A 16,303-nucleotide genomic window follows, 5' to 3' on the forward strand; every position below is an offset into this window, starting at 1 on the left:
TACACTACTAACATGGGAAGCATCCTGCCCACACATTTTTATCTTTCTTGGTGACTTCAATCTACCTCATATTAACTGGACCCTAAATGAATGTACAACTGAACCCATACATGCAACCTTCTACAATGCAGTAACAAATCTGGGACTAGAACAACTAGTAACCAACCACACTAGACTTAACAACTGCCTCGATCTCATCTTCTGCAATAGTTTGAATTCAATTTACAGAATACAAATTAAAGAACCCTTTTCCAACAGTGACCACAACATGATTGACTTTTGTCTCAACATACGCCCACACAGAAATCATCACAATGACGGAATCCCCAATTATAACTTCAAAAAAGGCAACTATGATCTTATAAACAACGATCTCTCATCTCTTGATTGGCAATTTCTATTCTCTGGATGCAATACTGTAGAAGACCATTACAACATATTTTTACTTGAAGTCAAAAAAGTCATCAAACTATATGTACCATTAACAACTCCCAAAACCAGAAAAAACAAATTACCCAAAACAATAAGGAAACTTCAATCCAAAAAGAAATCACTTTGGCGGAAAAATAAATCTGGTCACATTGCCAACTTCAAAAGCCGATACAAAAATTTATGCCACCAGATAAAAACTGAATGGACTAATTATCACATTAAACAAGAAGAAAACCTTCTATGCACCAATTCCACCCACACTTTCTACAATTTTGTAAACAACAAACTAAAAGACTCAAGGTCCATCCCACCCCTGAAAGGACCTAATGGTGAAGACTGCAACGACGACACTATTAAAGCCAACCTCTTTAACACATTCTTTGGCTCAGTATTTGTAAACAGCAATGGATCATGCCCAGTATTTCCTAGTCGAACCACAGACAACTACAATGATCTAATACATATCGATTTTATAAAAGACATTGTTGAAAAAGCACTGCGCAATCTAAAACCATTTCTATCGGACCGGATGGAATATGTGCCTAATTCTTTAAAAAATTACCCAGTGCCATAGCCGAACCTCTAGGCATAATCTTTGAAAAATCTTTCAGGACCAGCTCCTTGCCAAAACTATGGTCCCAAGCCACGGTCATCCCCATCTTCAAAAAGGGAGACCCCAGCCTAGTTGAAAGTTACAGACAAATCTCTTTATGCTGCGTCACCTGTAAAGTCATGGAATCAATTATTAATCAATCCATTATCCTCCACTTAGAGACAAACAACCTACTCTCTAATAAACACTTTGGTTTCAGAAAAAAACTATCCTGTAATCTGCAACTCTTTACACTGCAAAAACATATGAACTACACAACTAAATCAGGGCAAAGCAATAGACGCAATCTACATAGACTTCTGTAAAGCCTTTAATTCAGTGGTACATGACAAACTACTTTTAAAACTAAAATCTTACGGTATCTCTGGACACCTGCATAACTGGATAGAAGCATTCCTGTCAAACAGACAACAAATGGTCAAAATTGGGAGCATCCTATCAAATTCTGTACCTGTCAACAGTGTCCCCCAAGGCAATGTTCTAGGACCAACTCTTTTCATATTCTACATAAATGACCTCTATGATCATATCAAGAGCAACTGCGTTCTTTTTGCTGATGATGTAAAGCTATTCAACACTACAGACAATACTGCTACCCTTCAAAAAGACGTTGACTATGTATCAGAGTGGTCAAATGGAAAATCTCAACAAATAAATGCTCTGTCCTACATATTGGCAAAAAAAATCAGAAAATAAAATACAGGCTGAATAATCAAGACCTTGTTGAGGATCCAAACTCTGTCAAGGATCTTGGAGTACTCATCTCAAATGACCTAAGTGCTAGAGTCCACTGTAACTACATAACCAAAAAGGCATTAAGAGTTGTTAACCTTATCTTACATAGCCTTTTCTCTGGTAATATTACACTAATAACTAGAGCATACAAAACATTTGCTAGACCAACACTCGAATACAGCTCATCAGTCTGGAACTCACGTTACGTATCTGATTTTAACACAGTTGAGAAAGTCCAGAAATATTTCACAAGAAGAGTTCTCCACTCCTCTACTCGTTGCAGAATACCTTATGCCACCAGACTCGAAATTCTTGACCTAGAAAATCTAGAACTACGCTGTCTTTGGTCCGATCTAAGTGTAGTATATAAAATCATACATTGCAATGTCCTACCTGTCAATGAATACTTCAGCTTCAACCATAACAACACTAGCGCAAACAATAGATGCAAACTCAAGGTTAATTGCACCAAACTTGATTGCAGGAAATACAACTTCAGCAACAGAGTGGTCAATGTCTGGAATACCCTACCTGACTCTGTGGTTTCTTCCCCAAACCCCAAAAACTTTAACCTTAGACTGTCTACTATTGATCTTACCCCTTTCCTAAGAGGTCTGTAGGGGGCATGCATAAGCGCACCAACAGGCCTACCGTCCCTGTCCTATTGTTTCTTTTATATATATATATATATTTTTCTTATATGTACCCATGTATTCATAACTATGTTTTTACTTAGAGCTATTATCTTGTAAGCAATTGACGAATAAAAATAAATACCTCATAGGGTTGTTGTGGGGAAAATAGTAGGAGGAAAATATATTGGATACATTTCCACTCTTGAGTTATTTGTAAAAATAATAAAGGCAGGATACAAATTATTAAATAAAAATATAGCATAGCACTTAGACTTATATACCTCTCCATAGTACCTTAGAGCACTCTCTGGGCAGTTTACAAACTGAATCCTCATTTTACTGATCTCTGAAGGATGGGAGACTGAATCAACCTTGAGCCCATCAGGATTGAACTCCAGGCTGTAGACAGAACTTAACCACTGCGCCACCATCAAATGTATGCTATAAACCAGTAATTCTGTTCTATGAGCACAGTCTTTTTGCCACTTTGCCACATTTTGTAACCTTTGAGTACAGAACTTTTTATATTCTTCTTCTGAGAAACAGTTAGCAAAAATATATATCTAAGAGGGAAGTGAAATACAAAGTACAGTTTCATGCAAATCAATTAACCAACATTAGCAGAAGGCCTGTGGCAATACTAATCACAAATTGTTATTTACCAACTGTAAGTCTACTTTATCTTTACAGGTTTAACAAAATTGCTCATACAAAGGAAACAATGAAATCTGATGGCCTAAACTCTCTGACTTACACCGTAATAAAAACTGATAAATCTCAATTATATACAAAAATCACAGTGGATATTGGATCACCAAAAAGCTAGTGTGGCCAAAATGCAATAGAAGACTTGGAATACCCAGCCAGTGACAATTCAACTTTTCAGCATTTTATAAATGATTTTATGCAATCAACTTGGAAGAAGGACACCTGTTTTGTCATCCTGAGATCTTGCAATTGGCAGGACAAATGAGAATTTTAACCTCAAATTTTGCTGTATATTTTTTTTCATTTTTAAAAACTTTATAAACCATAAATAGAAATTGTAAATATATGAATTTTCAGGGAATGGTTGGAGACTTAGGTGCTCAATCCCCTTGGAAGGTCTCCCATGCAAGTGTCACAAAAAAGAATGAAAGTTGTATTGAAGCATCCTTTTTTTTCTTTCCAAAAAGCTCTCTTTTATGTCAGGAAGCTAACCTAAGAAGGATTCCTAGTGGATACAGGCCTATATATTTAATGGGCATTCTCTCCACTTTAAATAATGAGGGTGACAATTTGGGGACATTATTGTTTCCAAATTGTGAGGTGTTCTGCAGTGGTAAGTCATTTGCCTTTCTTCCTGTTCTTTTCCCAATTTAATTTAAAAATTAGATCACTGAATGAACATTCACTGCTGTGGTTACAGATGGAAGGATTGGAAAATGCTGCTAAAGTGGCTTGAATTTACATACTTTGATTTATTTTCCCAGAATCTTGTCAAAATTGTTCCTTCTTGTCTATAATCTTCCAAGAAGAGGAGCTAGAAACCTCAAAACAAACAGCTTTGCATTCTGTTCTGCTGGCATGGAGATTTAAATAATGCAGGCCTCTTTGCCCCAAAGTGTATCTGCAAGCCAAAACCTTGAAACCACGGTGCTTGCTTTATACAAGAGGGCCATCAGCCCAATTAACACACTGGGCTCACTGCACTATGGGGTAAAAATGTGAGTGAAACAGTTTGATCGCAACTATTTTCATGCAAAAACCATTCATGTTAGGTTGCTAAGAGAAGCTTCCTAATTTTTGCTGGATCAAATTGGGTGATTGTGGAGAAGTCAGGTTAAAATATGCACTATAACCCAGATCACGCAGTGTTCCTTCCCTCCTTTCTCCTATAGAAAGGAGAAAGTGTGCATCCAAGTCTGACACTCAGGGCAAATGCATTGTAGCGTGACCTGTGAATAACAACTTCAAAGGCACAAGGGATGCTGATAGGCAGAAAGCACAGTTCATGGGTTGGTCCACTGAGGCAGAATATTGATAGACCAGCAATACATAAACCTTAGCTTGATTATGTGCTGTTACTATTTGGAAATGAGCCACTTTCAGAAGTATTTTAAAAGGACAAAGCCTGTATGTAATGCTCAAACAGATGGCCTGCATAACATCTGTTTTGGAATTAAACTGAACATCTATCGTATTTATTCATGTGAGAAACATCTCTGTTCCTGTGGAACACTGATGGAGTCTCTCCCAAGCTAATTCTGCAAAGTTGTCCTTGTCTTAAGAACAAGAGCAGGAAAACACGGACATTTGGCAAGAGTGAGACAGCATTACTCGCCAACTGACCAGAACTGCTGGGATTTCCTTGTCCAATAGGAAGTTATGCTTCCAAATTTTCTCTAAATACAGCTGGTGGAGGGAGCCATTCAGTTTTCCAGATAAATAAAGCAACGTTCTGCCTTAGTTAAAGCATACAGATGGGCTCAGCGTTCCAACAAATTTGAGAGAAAGGAAAATGGCCTGTTGGGACCATTTATTGCCCGAGTTGGTATGTTTGTGTGATATTGGGATGTAAAGATTGTGGTAGGAGGGCAGAAATGAAAGTGGCCCCAGGGACTAGACCCTGTAGTGAAGTAAAACCTTTTGTGGGCAAAAAATAACCACAACTTCTGGTTGTAAAACAACATGCTGCTTGCAAAGAATACGGCCAGGCAGGTGTAAATGATAACCTGAAGATTTGGAGTACACTGACTAGTTTATTTTTATGGAAGTGGGGAGGACTTCATTAACTTTCTTTTAGCTCTACCTGGCAAAATTGTAGCAGAGAGGTGTGCAAGTAACCAGTAGCATAATCTCTAAAATAAAAAAATAGTTTCAATGCAATTCCTCAGTAAAGCCCATTCTTGATACTGCAAAACAAATCTACCTAAGGACCAGTATATTGCCGGATTGCCTTACATGTGAATGGAAAGTTTTATTTAGTTTTCTTCTGCTTTAATGCAGTCTTTTTCTTACTGAAGCATGGCAAATACTTTGCAATTCTGGGTTTATAAAGTGCCTTTTGGTTTTTAAAATGATTTGTCAGGAATGTTTACTATTGTAAAAGCCTAAATGTTGCAAAATGTCAAACAAAGGTATATTTTCTCAGTGTTTTGTGTAAAACTTGAAGTCTGCTGCTGGATTTTATTGTTAAAAATATTACAGGGGACTAGTACTGCGGTAACTACATCATAAAATAGCATGTTAGTACCATTAAATTAACATAAGTGGCAATAACATCATGTTTTAGCTAGATTTGATTTATAGAATCAGCCTGCACAAGAATGTTTAGTTTGCCTTGCAAATATATTCATCTCCAAATCCAAAGAATCATAAATTATGGCTTGTTGGGATGTTGTCATTTCTCCCACTCCATTATGAACTGTTGATGAAGACAATGAAGCATGGCTTGAGGATCAAAGTAGAATTTGTGTCCCAGAATTCCACATCCCATTTTTTTACTTTCAAAAATATGTGTTTTTATGAGATTGTTTCCAGTTACTTTCTTCTATAAAAGGAGTAGCCTCCCAAAAGCTTCAGGTTTTTTTTATTATCAAGTAGATCCTAACCAATGATTAGGGACCTGCTCAGAACTCACATATTTTCAAGGATGGATATAACTTGCAAGTTTAGGTTTCTCCTGTATGCGCTCTTCCCCCTTTTTTATGAACGCAAAATAATCTTTTTTAAGAAAGTATCTTGGAAGATTGCAATATTCACATCCCTCAACAGTCAGGGAAAGGAAGGCCTACTTTTTATCCTACTGGCCATCAATAGTTTTTCAACTCCAGTTGTCCAACTGCATCACCAAAGGAAACCATTCCCAGTTCATTTCAATCAGACTTTCATAAACTGGTCTGCCTCAAATGTGTATGAGGCATTGTAATCCAGGACAACTCAAGGACACCAAATTGGCCAAGGTGGTTTTTGCTGCTTACAATAGCAGCAATCTGGGCTTTATCATAACATGATAGAACAAAGAGAGAATGGTAGGCAAAAATTCTCTCTTCTTACTTCACTATTCTTGCTTGCTTTTTCCAGTGTATGTGAATGTAATTTGTTATCTTTTACTGCCAACTTTAATTTTTTTTAATGTTCATGTCCTTAATGCTTAATTTCCCCTTACTATACTAACCCTAACCCTAACCCTAATTGTCCTCCAGTTTACTCATGTCTGAGGCAACCCTGAAATAGAGCAAAGATATTCTTCCCATTATATCTTTGGAAGCTATGTGTTTCCTAACTTCTCAAGTATATTGGCACCCAGCTGTGTAGCAGATGAAAGTTCTTGGGTATAGCTTTTAGTATATGTCATTCTTAAATTTTAGATCATGGAGAAAGTTGGATGGGATAAGCAGTTGGCTTCTTCGTGCCAATTGCTTCCCCTTTTGTTCCTTTTATCACATGGAGAAAAGCAAATAGTCAAAATAAGCAACCCCACCATTATTGGAACAAGGAATCCCTTTGTTCTTTTGATATGAAATCTCTCCTAAAAAAATCTCTAATATAAATATTAAGCTTTTCCCAGAGTGAGATTAATTGAGGTAGGAGGGTGCAATTACAGAGGAAAGGCTGTTTAAACAGATATTAGGTTTTCCAACTTGAGCTTCTCCAATCTGGTTATCCCCAGAAACATTAGGATACAACTCCCACCGTCCTTGTCCAACATCTTTAGTTTGCAATCTGGGCTTTATCATAACATGATAGAACAAAGAGAGAATGGCAGGCAAAAATTCTCTCTTCTTACTTCACTACTCTTGCTTGCTTTTTCCAGTGTATGTGAATGTAATTTGTTATCTTTTACTGCCAACTTTAATTTTTTTTTAATGTTCATGTCCTTAATGGTTAATTTCCCCTTACTATACTGTGCCATCCTTTTAAGGCAAGAAATGTGTCATCTTTTTGAGGCAAGATTTTTTTTTTAATCTTAGGCAGACTGACAACAAAGAAGCAATTTCGGTATCACTTACTCAAGGCCATTATTTCTTAACCTCAGCAATTTTAAGATATGTAGACTTCAACTCCTAAAATTCCCCTCCCAGAACTTCTAAAAGTTGAACTCCGTGCATTAAAGGTGTTGAAGTTGAGAAATACTGGTCTAGGTAACCAAGCTCTTCAATTCTTTCAAGTTCCCTCTTCTTGTAGCATTTGGAAAAAATTAAAATTGTATTCAATATTTTTCTCAGCCTGATATGTTTCCAAAATTTTCCTTGGTTTCTCCGGCTATAGAAGCAGGAGGCAAAATGTTTAAATGTCTGCATTAGCATTAGCTTTATCTGTAGACATGTATTTGGGGCTCATATCCATCTGAGTCTCTGTTGCTGAGAAAACTGAATTTGTGATGTAAGTTAAATGTGAATTTTAAGGTTAGGATTTTCTTCTACATTCTTTATTACATTCACAACAGCTCCTAATGGCCTTTATAATTTCATGTACCCTGTAAGTGAACACAATTTCCCTGCCATCCTCTTTTGGAAATTATAGAAATGAGAAGCTTTTGTAGACATTTTAGATTAACCATTCTTAGTCAAAACACAAGCATGAAAAATTACAGATCAAAATGAAGGCTGAAATCCTGTAACATTCTGAGAACTTCTAACTGAATACAGATGGTATTTACAGCTTGTCAGGGTTAATATGTTACATTAGACTTTGGTCAAATAAATTTGAGATGCAGTATAAACTCCTCTCCAGTCATTCAGTTCTTTATGAGGGCCACGTTTCCATGGCAACAATATGGAAGTGATTTGCCACTGCTTTCTTCCTGGGATGTTATTTCAACTGTTGAATTTCAGCTGTAGTTTTGTAAGGATTTCCTTATGGTGTCCTATTCAAATGCTAATCAACTACCACACATTTCTGCTTTTTTGAGATCAGTCAACCTTTGCCCACATTCTGTTCTCTACTGTGAAAAAAATGTAGTATAAAACCTCCAAGAACCCATTTATTGAAATAATGTAGTAGGCTCAGTTTACAAAGTACAAGTTGTGATCCTACTTTTCATTTACCATTTACCATATTTTCACTGGACGCGTGGATGCCTTTTAAAAATCAGGCTCAATTTCCAATATGGATACAGCAAATAGGTTTTCTATCCTATAAATATACATTCCAGCAAGCAACTATTATGTTGTTCACCATATAGCACAGATTAGACATGTGCTTACCTGTATGTAAGCATGTGTGACTTGGATGTGCACATGAAAATCAGGGGAAATTGCCATAGAACCTTATTCAATAACCTGGTTATAATTTTCATCTCTTCAAGATGTTTGAGAGAAGTGCCTTAAAATATTTTGGGGAGTGCATAGGGGTAAAGGGATAAACAGTGTTTGCTCAGATACTTTAACATTGCTGTGGATCATTTTTGCCTTTCCAGAAAACAATATGAAAGAAAATAATAATAAAAGTTTCTGTACAGTAACTACAATGTTTCTGCTGTTGTATTTAATTCCTTGATATTTCTCCTCTTATTTCTTGTGATTGCATCACAAATAGTCAGCTGACATTTCTGTTTAATCTGTGAATCATCAGAACATGTGGACTTATGTTCTGTTTTTACTTTGCATGTGTGGTGTGTGGAGATATTTGAACAGCAAATGGGAAATTGGTATTTCTTATAATCCCACTGGCAACTCTAATTCAAACAAGCTCCTCTTCTGAAACTATTTTTTAGTCTGACATTCAAGGCAGGGAGGCAGAGCTGCTTTCTGCACTGCTTAGTCGTCTCAGGAGTCCCGGCTCCTGCCCCTCCTTCAACCTGGATTGATTATAGGGTAGAGACTGGAGAAGCCCATTCTGGCTGTTTTCAGGCGAAGGGCTCCTGCAGTTACCAATTAAACCAACCCCAGACTTGTGAAAAACAGGATGTGCAATAAGTCGCCCCTTTCATTTATTGCAATTAAATGGCAAAAAAAAACAAAATAGTGGAAGCCATGATTATGGTTATATTTTCAGCTATTACAATAATCTTGGTCATAAATAATAACCAAAACTCTCATTTCCACAGCCATTTATATGGCTAGGTATCACTGTGTTCCCTTCTATATTTATTTTATCCAGACAGTTTACTATCCTCGCAGAAAAGTCTGCCAGCTGGTATATTTTCAGAGCAACTTCACATGGATGACCACTGCCTGGATCTGTGCAGACTCCATAATTATATACATGTAGTCCTTGACTTATGACTACAACGGAGTCCAATTTTTCTGTTGCTAAGTGAGATATTTTTAAGTGAGTTTTGCCCCATTTTACGACTTTCTTACCACACTTGTTAAGTGAATCACTGCAGCTGTTAAATTAGTAACATAGTTGTTAAGTGAATCTGGCTTCCCCATTGACTTCGCTTGTTAGAAGATGGGGGAAAGTGATCACATGACCCCGGGACACTGCAACCATCATAACTATGAGTTGATTGCCAAGAGTCTGACTTTTGAGCACATGATCGTAAGTGTGAAAAATGGTCATAAGTCACTTTTTAGAGCCATTGTAACTTTGAATGGTCACTAAATGAACTGTTGTAAGTTGAGGACTACCTGTATTTAAATGTATCAATAGGAAAAAAAATAAGTGTGTGTGTGTGCTTTGTGTGTCTGTCTATACATAGCTGATATTCTGCACCTAAAACATTTGATTTCCTATGACCTCTCTAAACTATGCAAACAGCAATCATGCATCCCTCTCAGCATACAGTCTAGCTGTAAATGGAATGATTTGGAGGGAAAAAACTGGAATTTGAAATACAGAAAGATAATCTCTCTCCTTGTTCTACTACTTCTTGGGCATGAACGTAGGAATGGGAAGGTGCCACTACAGGAATGTTTTCCATATGATTCCTGACTGTACTCTGGATCAAGATCTTAAAAGATCCATTGTTTTGTTTCTTCAGTGCTGGTGAAGTTGTTATTGGAAAGGCTCGAATTATGTGTTGGCAACTAGTTTCTGAAAGAAGCAGTGAACTGTAAAATAACTCTATTGCCTATTGTTTTCGGGACTTGCTGATTGTTATGAGTATAAACAATTGGTGTTTTTCACTGATCAAATATTCTTCCATTCTTCATTACAGAATTGTTCCTCTAACCCTCTGTTTGCAGGGCTGTGGGAATTATTGTTGTTGCCTGTATTAATAAGTTAATACTGTGACATTTATTTTTTATATATATTGGTGGCAAAATAAAATGTTTTTGAATCAGTGCACTTGGTCACATTCTTGGAATGGAAGACGGGGGTTCTGTTCTGGTTCTTTTCTGAGATAAACTGGCTTTGGTGTAGAAGTTATAATAAAAAGGTCGGGGATTTGGAATGAATAGATTCTATTATTTTGATTATTAAATAATCAGTTCATATTGAAAGTGGCACATGAGGATACTGTCCTGTTTTTAGACTGATTCATTATTTAATGTGGGGAAGCATTCAAATAGAGAAATACTCACATTGTACAATCAAACAACAACCACACCACACAATTATTTTAATTATCTGATAATTGATTATCATGAATAATATTTAAGTAGACACATTTATTTCAGGGGATTTCTATACAGCAGGAGAAGTTGAGGGAGAGGGATTGTTTCATTTCTAGGGGTTGCCACCTACCTTAAAAATGAGTGCAAGAGGATGACAATATCTACCCATCCATGAGCCATCAGTATCTTTTTTTATCTGCAGGATATTTTCATCTGCAGGACATATGTGTCAGAGGTGGTATTCAGCAGGTTCTGACCAGTTCTGGAGAACCGGTAGCAGAAATTTTGAGTAGTTCGGAGAACCAGCAAATCCCACCTCTGACTGGAGATTTTACAGTATCCTTCCCCTGCCACGCCCACAGAACTGGTAGTAAAAAGAATTGAATCCCACCACTGATATGCGTGCACGTGTTTGCTACATTCCTTATGATAGTCTTCAAGGAACACACATTCCCCACCCCCCATCCCACTTGGTTTAAGGAGTAGAACAACAGTACTTTGAATTTCATGAGAACTTGGAAGAGTTAAATGTTTATTTTTCTCCGTGATCAGTATATGGCTAATGTAAATTTGTAAATGTGATTCACATTTAACCACAATGTTTGCAGTCAAGTAACATACAAAAAGTGGAGGGATTCTCCATCTTAAATGTGTTTCATTGAATCATAGGGCTGGAAGGGATTTTGGAAGTCTTCTCGCCCAACCTCAGGAGCCTAATACCATCCTAGTCAAATGGTTGTCCAGACTGTTTTTCTGATGAGGTATCCTCACTCCCCTAACCTAATCTCTCTCTCTTATCCCATGAGATATCTCCAAAGAAATATCTCTGCCAGAGAACCAAATAACCTCTTTGATTTAGTACACCAAGATTAGAACAAATGGCAAATGATTGGATTTCCAAAATGTTCTAAATTTTGACTAATAAATTGCTAAGAATGAGGAAGAGGAGGATGCAAAGGCCCAGATCAATCACAGCTGGTGATTCTGGGTTTTTCCCTTTCCCCCCCCAGGGTTTTCTGAGTTGGGAGGGTTTCCATGATTGCCCCTCCCCAATTGTATTCAGCCCATTATCAGGTTCATACAGCATGCTGTAGGTGAATCTGTTGTCCACCTCTGTGCTACGTTTGGGTTGAGGGATTCAAAAGCTTCTATATAGGGGGAATGAATCGGACTGGGAAGATCTTCATAACTGTACACAAGTGGGCAGAACTAGGATTTTTCCTTTTGGAAGCTTTGTTTCTGGAAGGGGGAGGTCTTTAAATAGTGGTAAAGTCTATCTAATAGTTTGCACCATCACTGGCATGAATTTCCTGCTTCAAAATCCAGGGATTTAACAGTGGAAACAAAGTGTCAAGAATTTATGGGAAGTCATCAAAAGGGTTTTAATGACCATAAATCAAAGCAGTACAAAACTTTAGATGATCATCATGTTCTGGTAAGAAGAATTCAGGGGGTTTTCTTTTTATTTAAATGTCTTTTGTGGGCTATGTTTACCTTTTGGCTTTATGACACATCACCACTCATCTCAGATGTAGCTCTGTTCCAACTAATTTTCTGTTCCTTGTTCTTCCATAAAAATATATTGTTGCATCACATTTGAAAGTGATGCAAAAGGAAGTGTCACAGGGAGTTTCCAGATATAGCCGGGGAGACACATTTGCATTTTCAAAGTTCCTGAGTATTCCTTCCCCTTAAGAGCTCTGGGAATCCTTAGAGTAACCGGCCTTTGGCTGCTGGCTGGGAGCCCAAAATGATCCTAATGGCTTCTTCCACAAAGGTGAGAAAAGGAACAAGGAAGGAAAGAAATGTAACCAAGGTTTGCTTATTGCAGGTTGCAGTCTTGTATCTGGGAAGAATCAAATTTTCTGCTTTGGTAACTCTACCCTCAAGTATGTTCATAATCACCCAACTATAATGAGACAGCCTCAATTTCCTGAAATCAATTAACTAGGCTTTAACAGATCCTCACTTGCAATATAATGAAGGAAAACCTATAAGGCTCATAGATTTAAGTTGTGGGGCTGCTTTATGGCAATTTATTTGATATTGCCAAGATAACGGAATAAGCAATGAGGCCTTGTGAACTGGGGGGGGGGGGGGGTGGAGGTGGTTGAGAAGGCAGTGCCCTCCCTTCCGATAAGAATCTTAAGGATTTTTAATCAAAGTTTTTTTCTAATATTAGAATTGCTAGAGCCAAGAATGAATCAATTCAGAGGTTGAGTTTTGCAGGAGATTTCAGTGGGATAATGAAAGCCAAATTCTACAGCAGGGAAAAATAAAATCAATTCTGGAATCTGTAGAACTTATTTGAATTATGCAAATATATGCAATTACTCATGTTTTGTATCAACAATTCTAATTTGGTTGAGCAAGAAAATTCAAGTCCTTGGTGATATGGTTTTACTCTTGCCAAATACTGGTTTAAAATTCAAAGGAATGTTGCAAATTTTAGGGCGATTCCTACTTGTCCAAAATGCATTTGTTCATTTGAGCTATAGCACAGTTTTTGAGACTTACCGAGGATCCTTATCAAGGATTATAGATAGTTGGTGCATGAGGGAAGACACATGGAAACATTAGACAATGAATGTATTCTCAATTCATAGTAGTGAATTCCAGAAATGTGTTCCCTGTCTGTGGTTAAAGTACTGTAATTCTTTTTTACCAGAACAGCAAAGAGGAAAAAATTGTGACAATGTAGTAACGCTTTAGTTTATTCATTTTGTCATCCTGTTAATTTAAAGTATTTGCTTGGTTAAATTGCTTAATATATCTTCTTTTAATTTCCAAGTTGACATAGAATGTCATACACACACACACACACACACACACACACAACATTCTATGTCAACTTGGGAATTTATATATATCATACATACATAAATATCATATTCTCTTTCTCAGTATTTAAAGCCATGTTTTTAAAAAATGAATAAAAAAATAATAAGCCAAAGAAAAGCGGAGATAAGAAGAACAGAAAAGAAAATCTAAGGATAGTTTAAACCTAGATAGAGTTTTGCTAGAGTTCTTATTATTTTTGCAAACCGTTCTTTTTGTCTTAACACGCTCCATACACTGATTTGTGTTTTTAACCTCCTCACTTTTTTATTAGTTCTAGCTGATTAATCATTAATGCAGTCAATCATGATACCTTGATCTTTGCCTCTTTTTTTTAACGCTTTGTTTGCCAAACCGTATCAATCTCCTTTTTTCACACTGGTTTATCATTTTTGTATGCAATCTGAATTTACTTGCACGCATTCATTTTTTGACCAAATCACTTGGTTATGCTTCATAAGAGCCCCATTCCTACTGCATTCAACTTATTTTTGAAATACCCAGCTTCCTTCTAAGATAGAAAGCACCAAGCTCATATATACAGCTATTTTGACAAATGTCCATTTATTACAAGAGACCTTGTACTACCCACAGCCTATTAACATTTGTATATTTGAAAATGTCTCCAGGCAATGGTATATCTTTATTAAACATTTTATTAAGGCACACACATTCATTTGCTTGCTATAATAAATGACATTTTTTCCTGACCTGGAATCATTTGCTGTGTTTTCTGCGTTGTATTTCAAAAAAAATAATATTCAGATACAACTGCTTGTTTTATACAATCTATTTACAATTGGCTTGAAATATTTGAATTCCCAGTGAACAAATAGCATCATCTGCATGTAGGAATTGACATGCCCAACCAACAAAACTCTCATACGACCACAAGTGTTGTTTTATTTCGTGCTCCCATTATATTCAATTCCAACTCCAATATATGCATTGATTTTTCATAACTCAAAACTCATTAATTTATTATAAACTTATTTTTAATTAACAAACTCTTTTCTCTTACATTTATGCATTACTTAGCAATCTGTTGAAGAGCAGAAATTTGGTCTGCATACACCCTATTTGGTACCTTGCATTTTCCAAATGTTGTTAATTGTTGCCATTCATACACTTTGGATCAGAATTGGGCCAAACATCTTCCTAGAAATACAGTACTTAATAAACTAATCCTCTGTAATTACGTTTGCTTATGTTTTATACTATGTTCCTACATGCAATACCAAACAGTTTTCTGTCAGGATGCTACAAGTGCAACCAAAGGCTCATTTTACTTCAGACATGAACCTAACATCTTTGCAAGCTAACATCTAAATGTTATCCTGAAAGCCAATATAAATGGTTTGCAGCATAAATCACTCTAATTAAGAGGTTCATCAGTGTAGATGCTCAATATTATTAATAAATATAAAATAAAAATACAGTCATGAAATGGAACATGGAGCCCTGTAGAATAATTGAACTCTGTCGTACATTCTTTAACAGCCTCTGGCTTGAAGGATTTGATTACATATTGCCTCTTTATTTTTAAGTGTTTTCTATTCCCAATAGTTAAAAATATGATTAACAAAAATGAAAATGCTAAAGTTCTTTGAAAGTGTAAGTGCAGTGAATGTCCCATTGGATACAATTATTGGCACTTTGGTGCGTGGGTGGGATCCGACCAGTGTAATTACCGGTTTGGTGATTTTACATTTTGCATGCGCATGCATGCTGCATGCGCATGTATATCATCGTCATCTAGCTGCCTGGACAGCTGAGCAGCGCTCCCTTTTTTCCTGCTTTTTCAACCGCAGCTGTGTTGCACAAAGCAGTTGCGGTTGAAAACACTGGGAAATAAAGGTCAGGTAAGAGCCCGGGCGGGCAGGCAGGCGGGCCAAAACAGCAGCAGACATAGAACTGGTTCTATGTATGCTCTCTGTTTGCTGCTTTTCAAAGCAACTGGTTCTACAGAAGTGGACAGAACCAGTAGAATCCCACCTCTGCTTTGGTGACATTGTGGTTTAGGAGCAACTTCATCTGTTCATAAGCCACACAGGAGGAAGAGATACCATCAGTGGATATGTAGAGGATGGATTGTGAGGTAGCTTTTTCCTTATGAATAAATGTTGGTAGTTGATACAGTTATAGAGCAAAATTTATCTTTGTACCATTGTCCACTGTCAGAGCTGAAAGCGCAATATCCTATTTTTAGTCCATATTTTCCACATTATTAATTACAGGATGAAAGAAAGTAGGATATTCTGCTGCTTGTCAAAGGCAGTTTAAACAACTGGAAAAGTTGTAAATAGGTGATAGGCATGGTGCTCTTTGGCACATTGCTAAAGAAGAAAGCAAGCATCATTCATAATCACCAGCCAGCTTGCCTGCAGGGAAAATTCTTCCCACCTTGATTTCAGATATAGCAAATAAAGAGTACAGAGCAAGGGAGAGAGAATTATTATATAGCCTGCAGCTGTGTGTTATTAACAGTTAACAGAACACTACATATCAGTTACCAGCATTAATAAACAAAGCTGGAGAGTCTACAAACAGGTTTTTCCTCT

The 16,303-nt window shown here is 36.8% G+C and overlaps 1 protein-coding gene across 1 annotated transcript in view; it reads left to right on the forward strand.

Annotated features, from left to right (window-relative positions):
• The window catches only part of B4GALT1 (beta-1,4-galactosyltransferase 1), a 46,251-nt gene extending 37,388 nt beyond the window's left edge, over positions 1 to 8,863 (forward strand). Inside the window, exon 6 of the mRNA XM_026712736.2 lies at positions 3,106 to 8,863. Coding sequence (XP_026568521.2) covers positions 3,106 to 3,241 — 136 coding nt within the window. The 3' untranslated portion in view covers positions 3,242 to 8,863. The remainder of the gene's footprint in view (positions 1 to 3,105) is intronic.
• Positions 8,864 to 16,303: the final 7,440 nt, after the last annotated feature.

The sequence above is a fragment of the Pseudonaja textilis genome, chromosome 2 (assembly GCF_049901715.1).
Source record: "Pseudonaja textilis isolate UNSWEBS1 chromosome 2, rPseTex1.2, whole genome shotgun sequence".
NCBI lineage: Eukaryota > Metazoa > Chordata > Lepidosauria > Squamata > Elapidae > Pseudonaja > Pseudonaja textilis.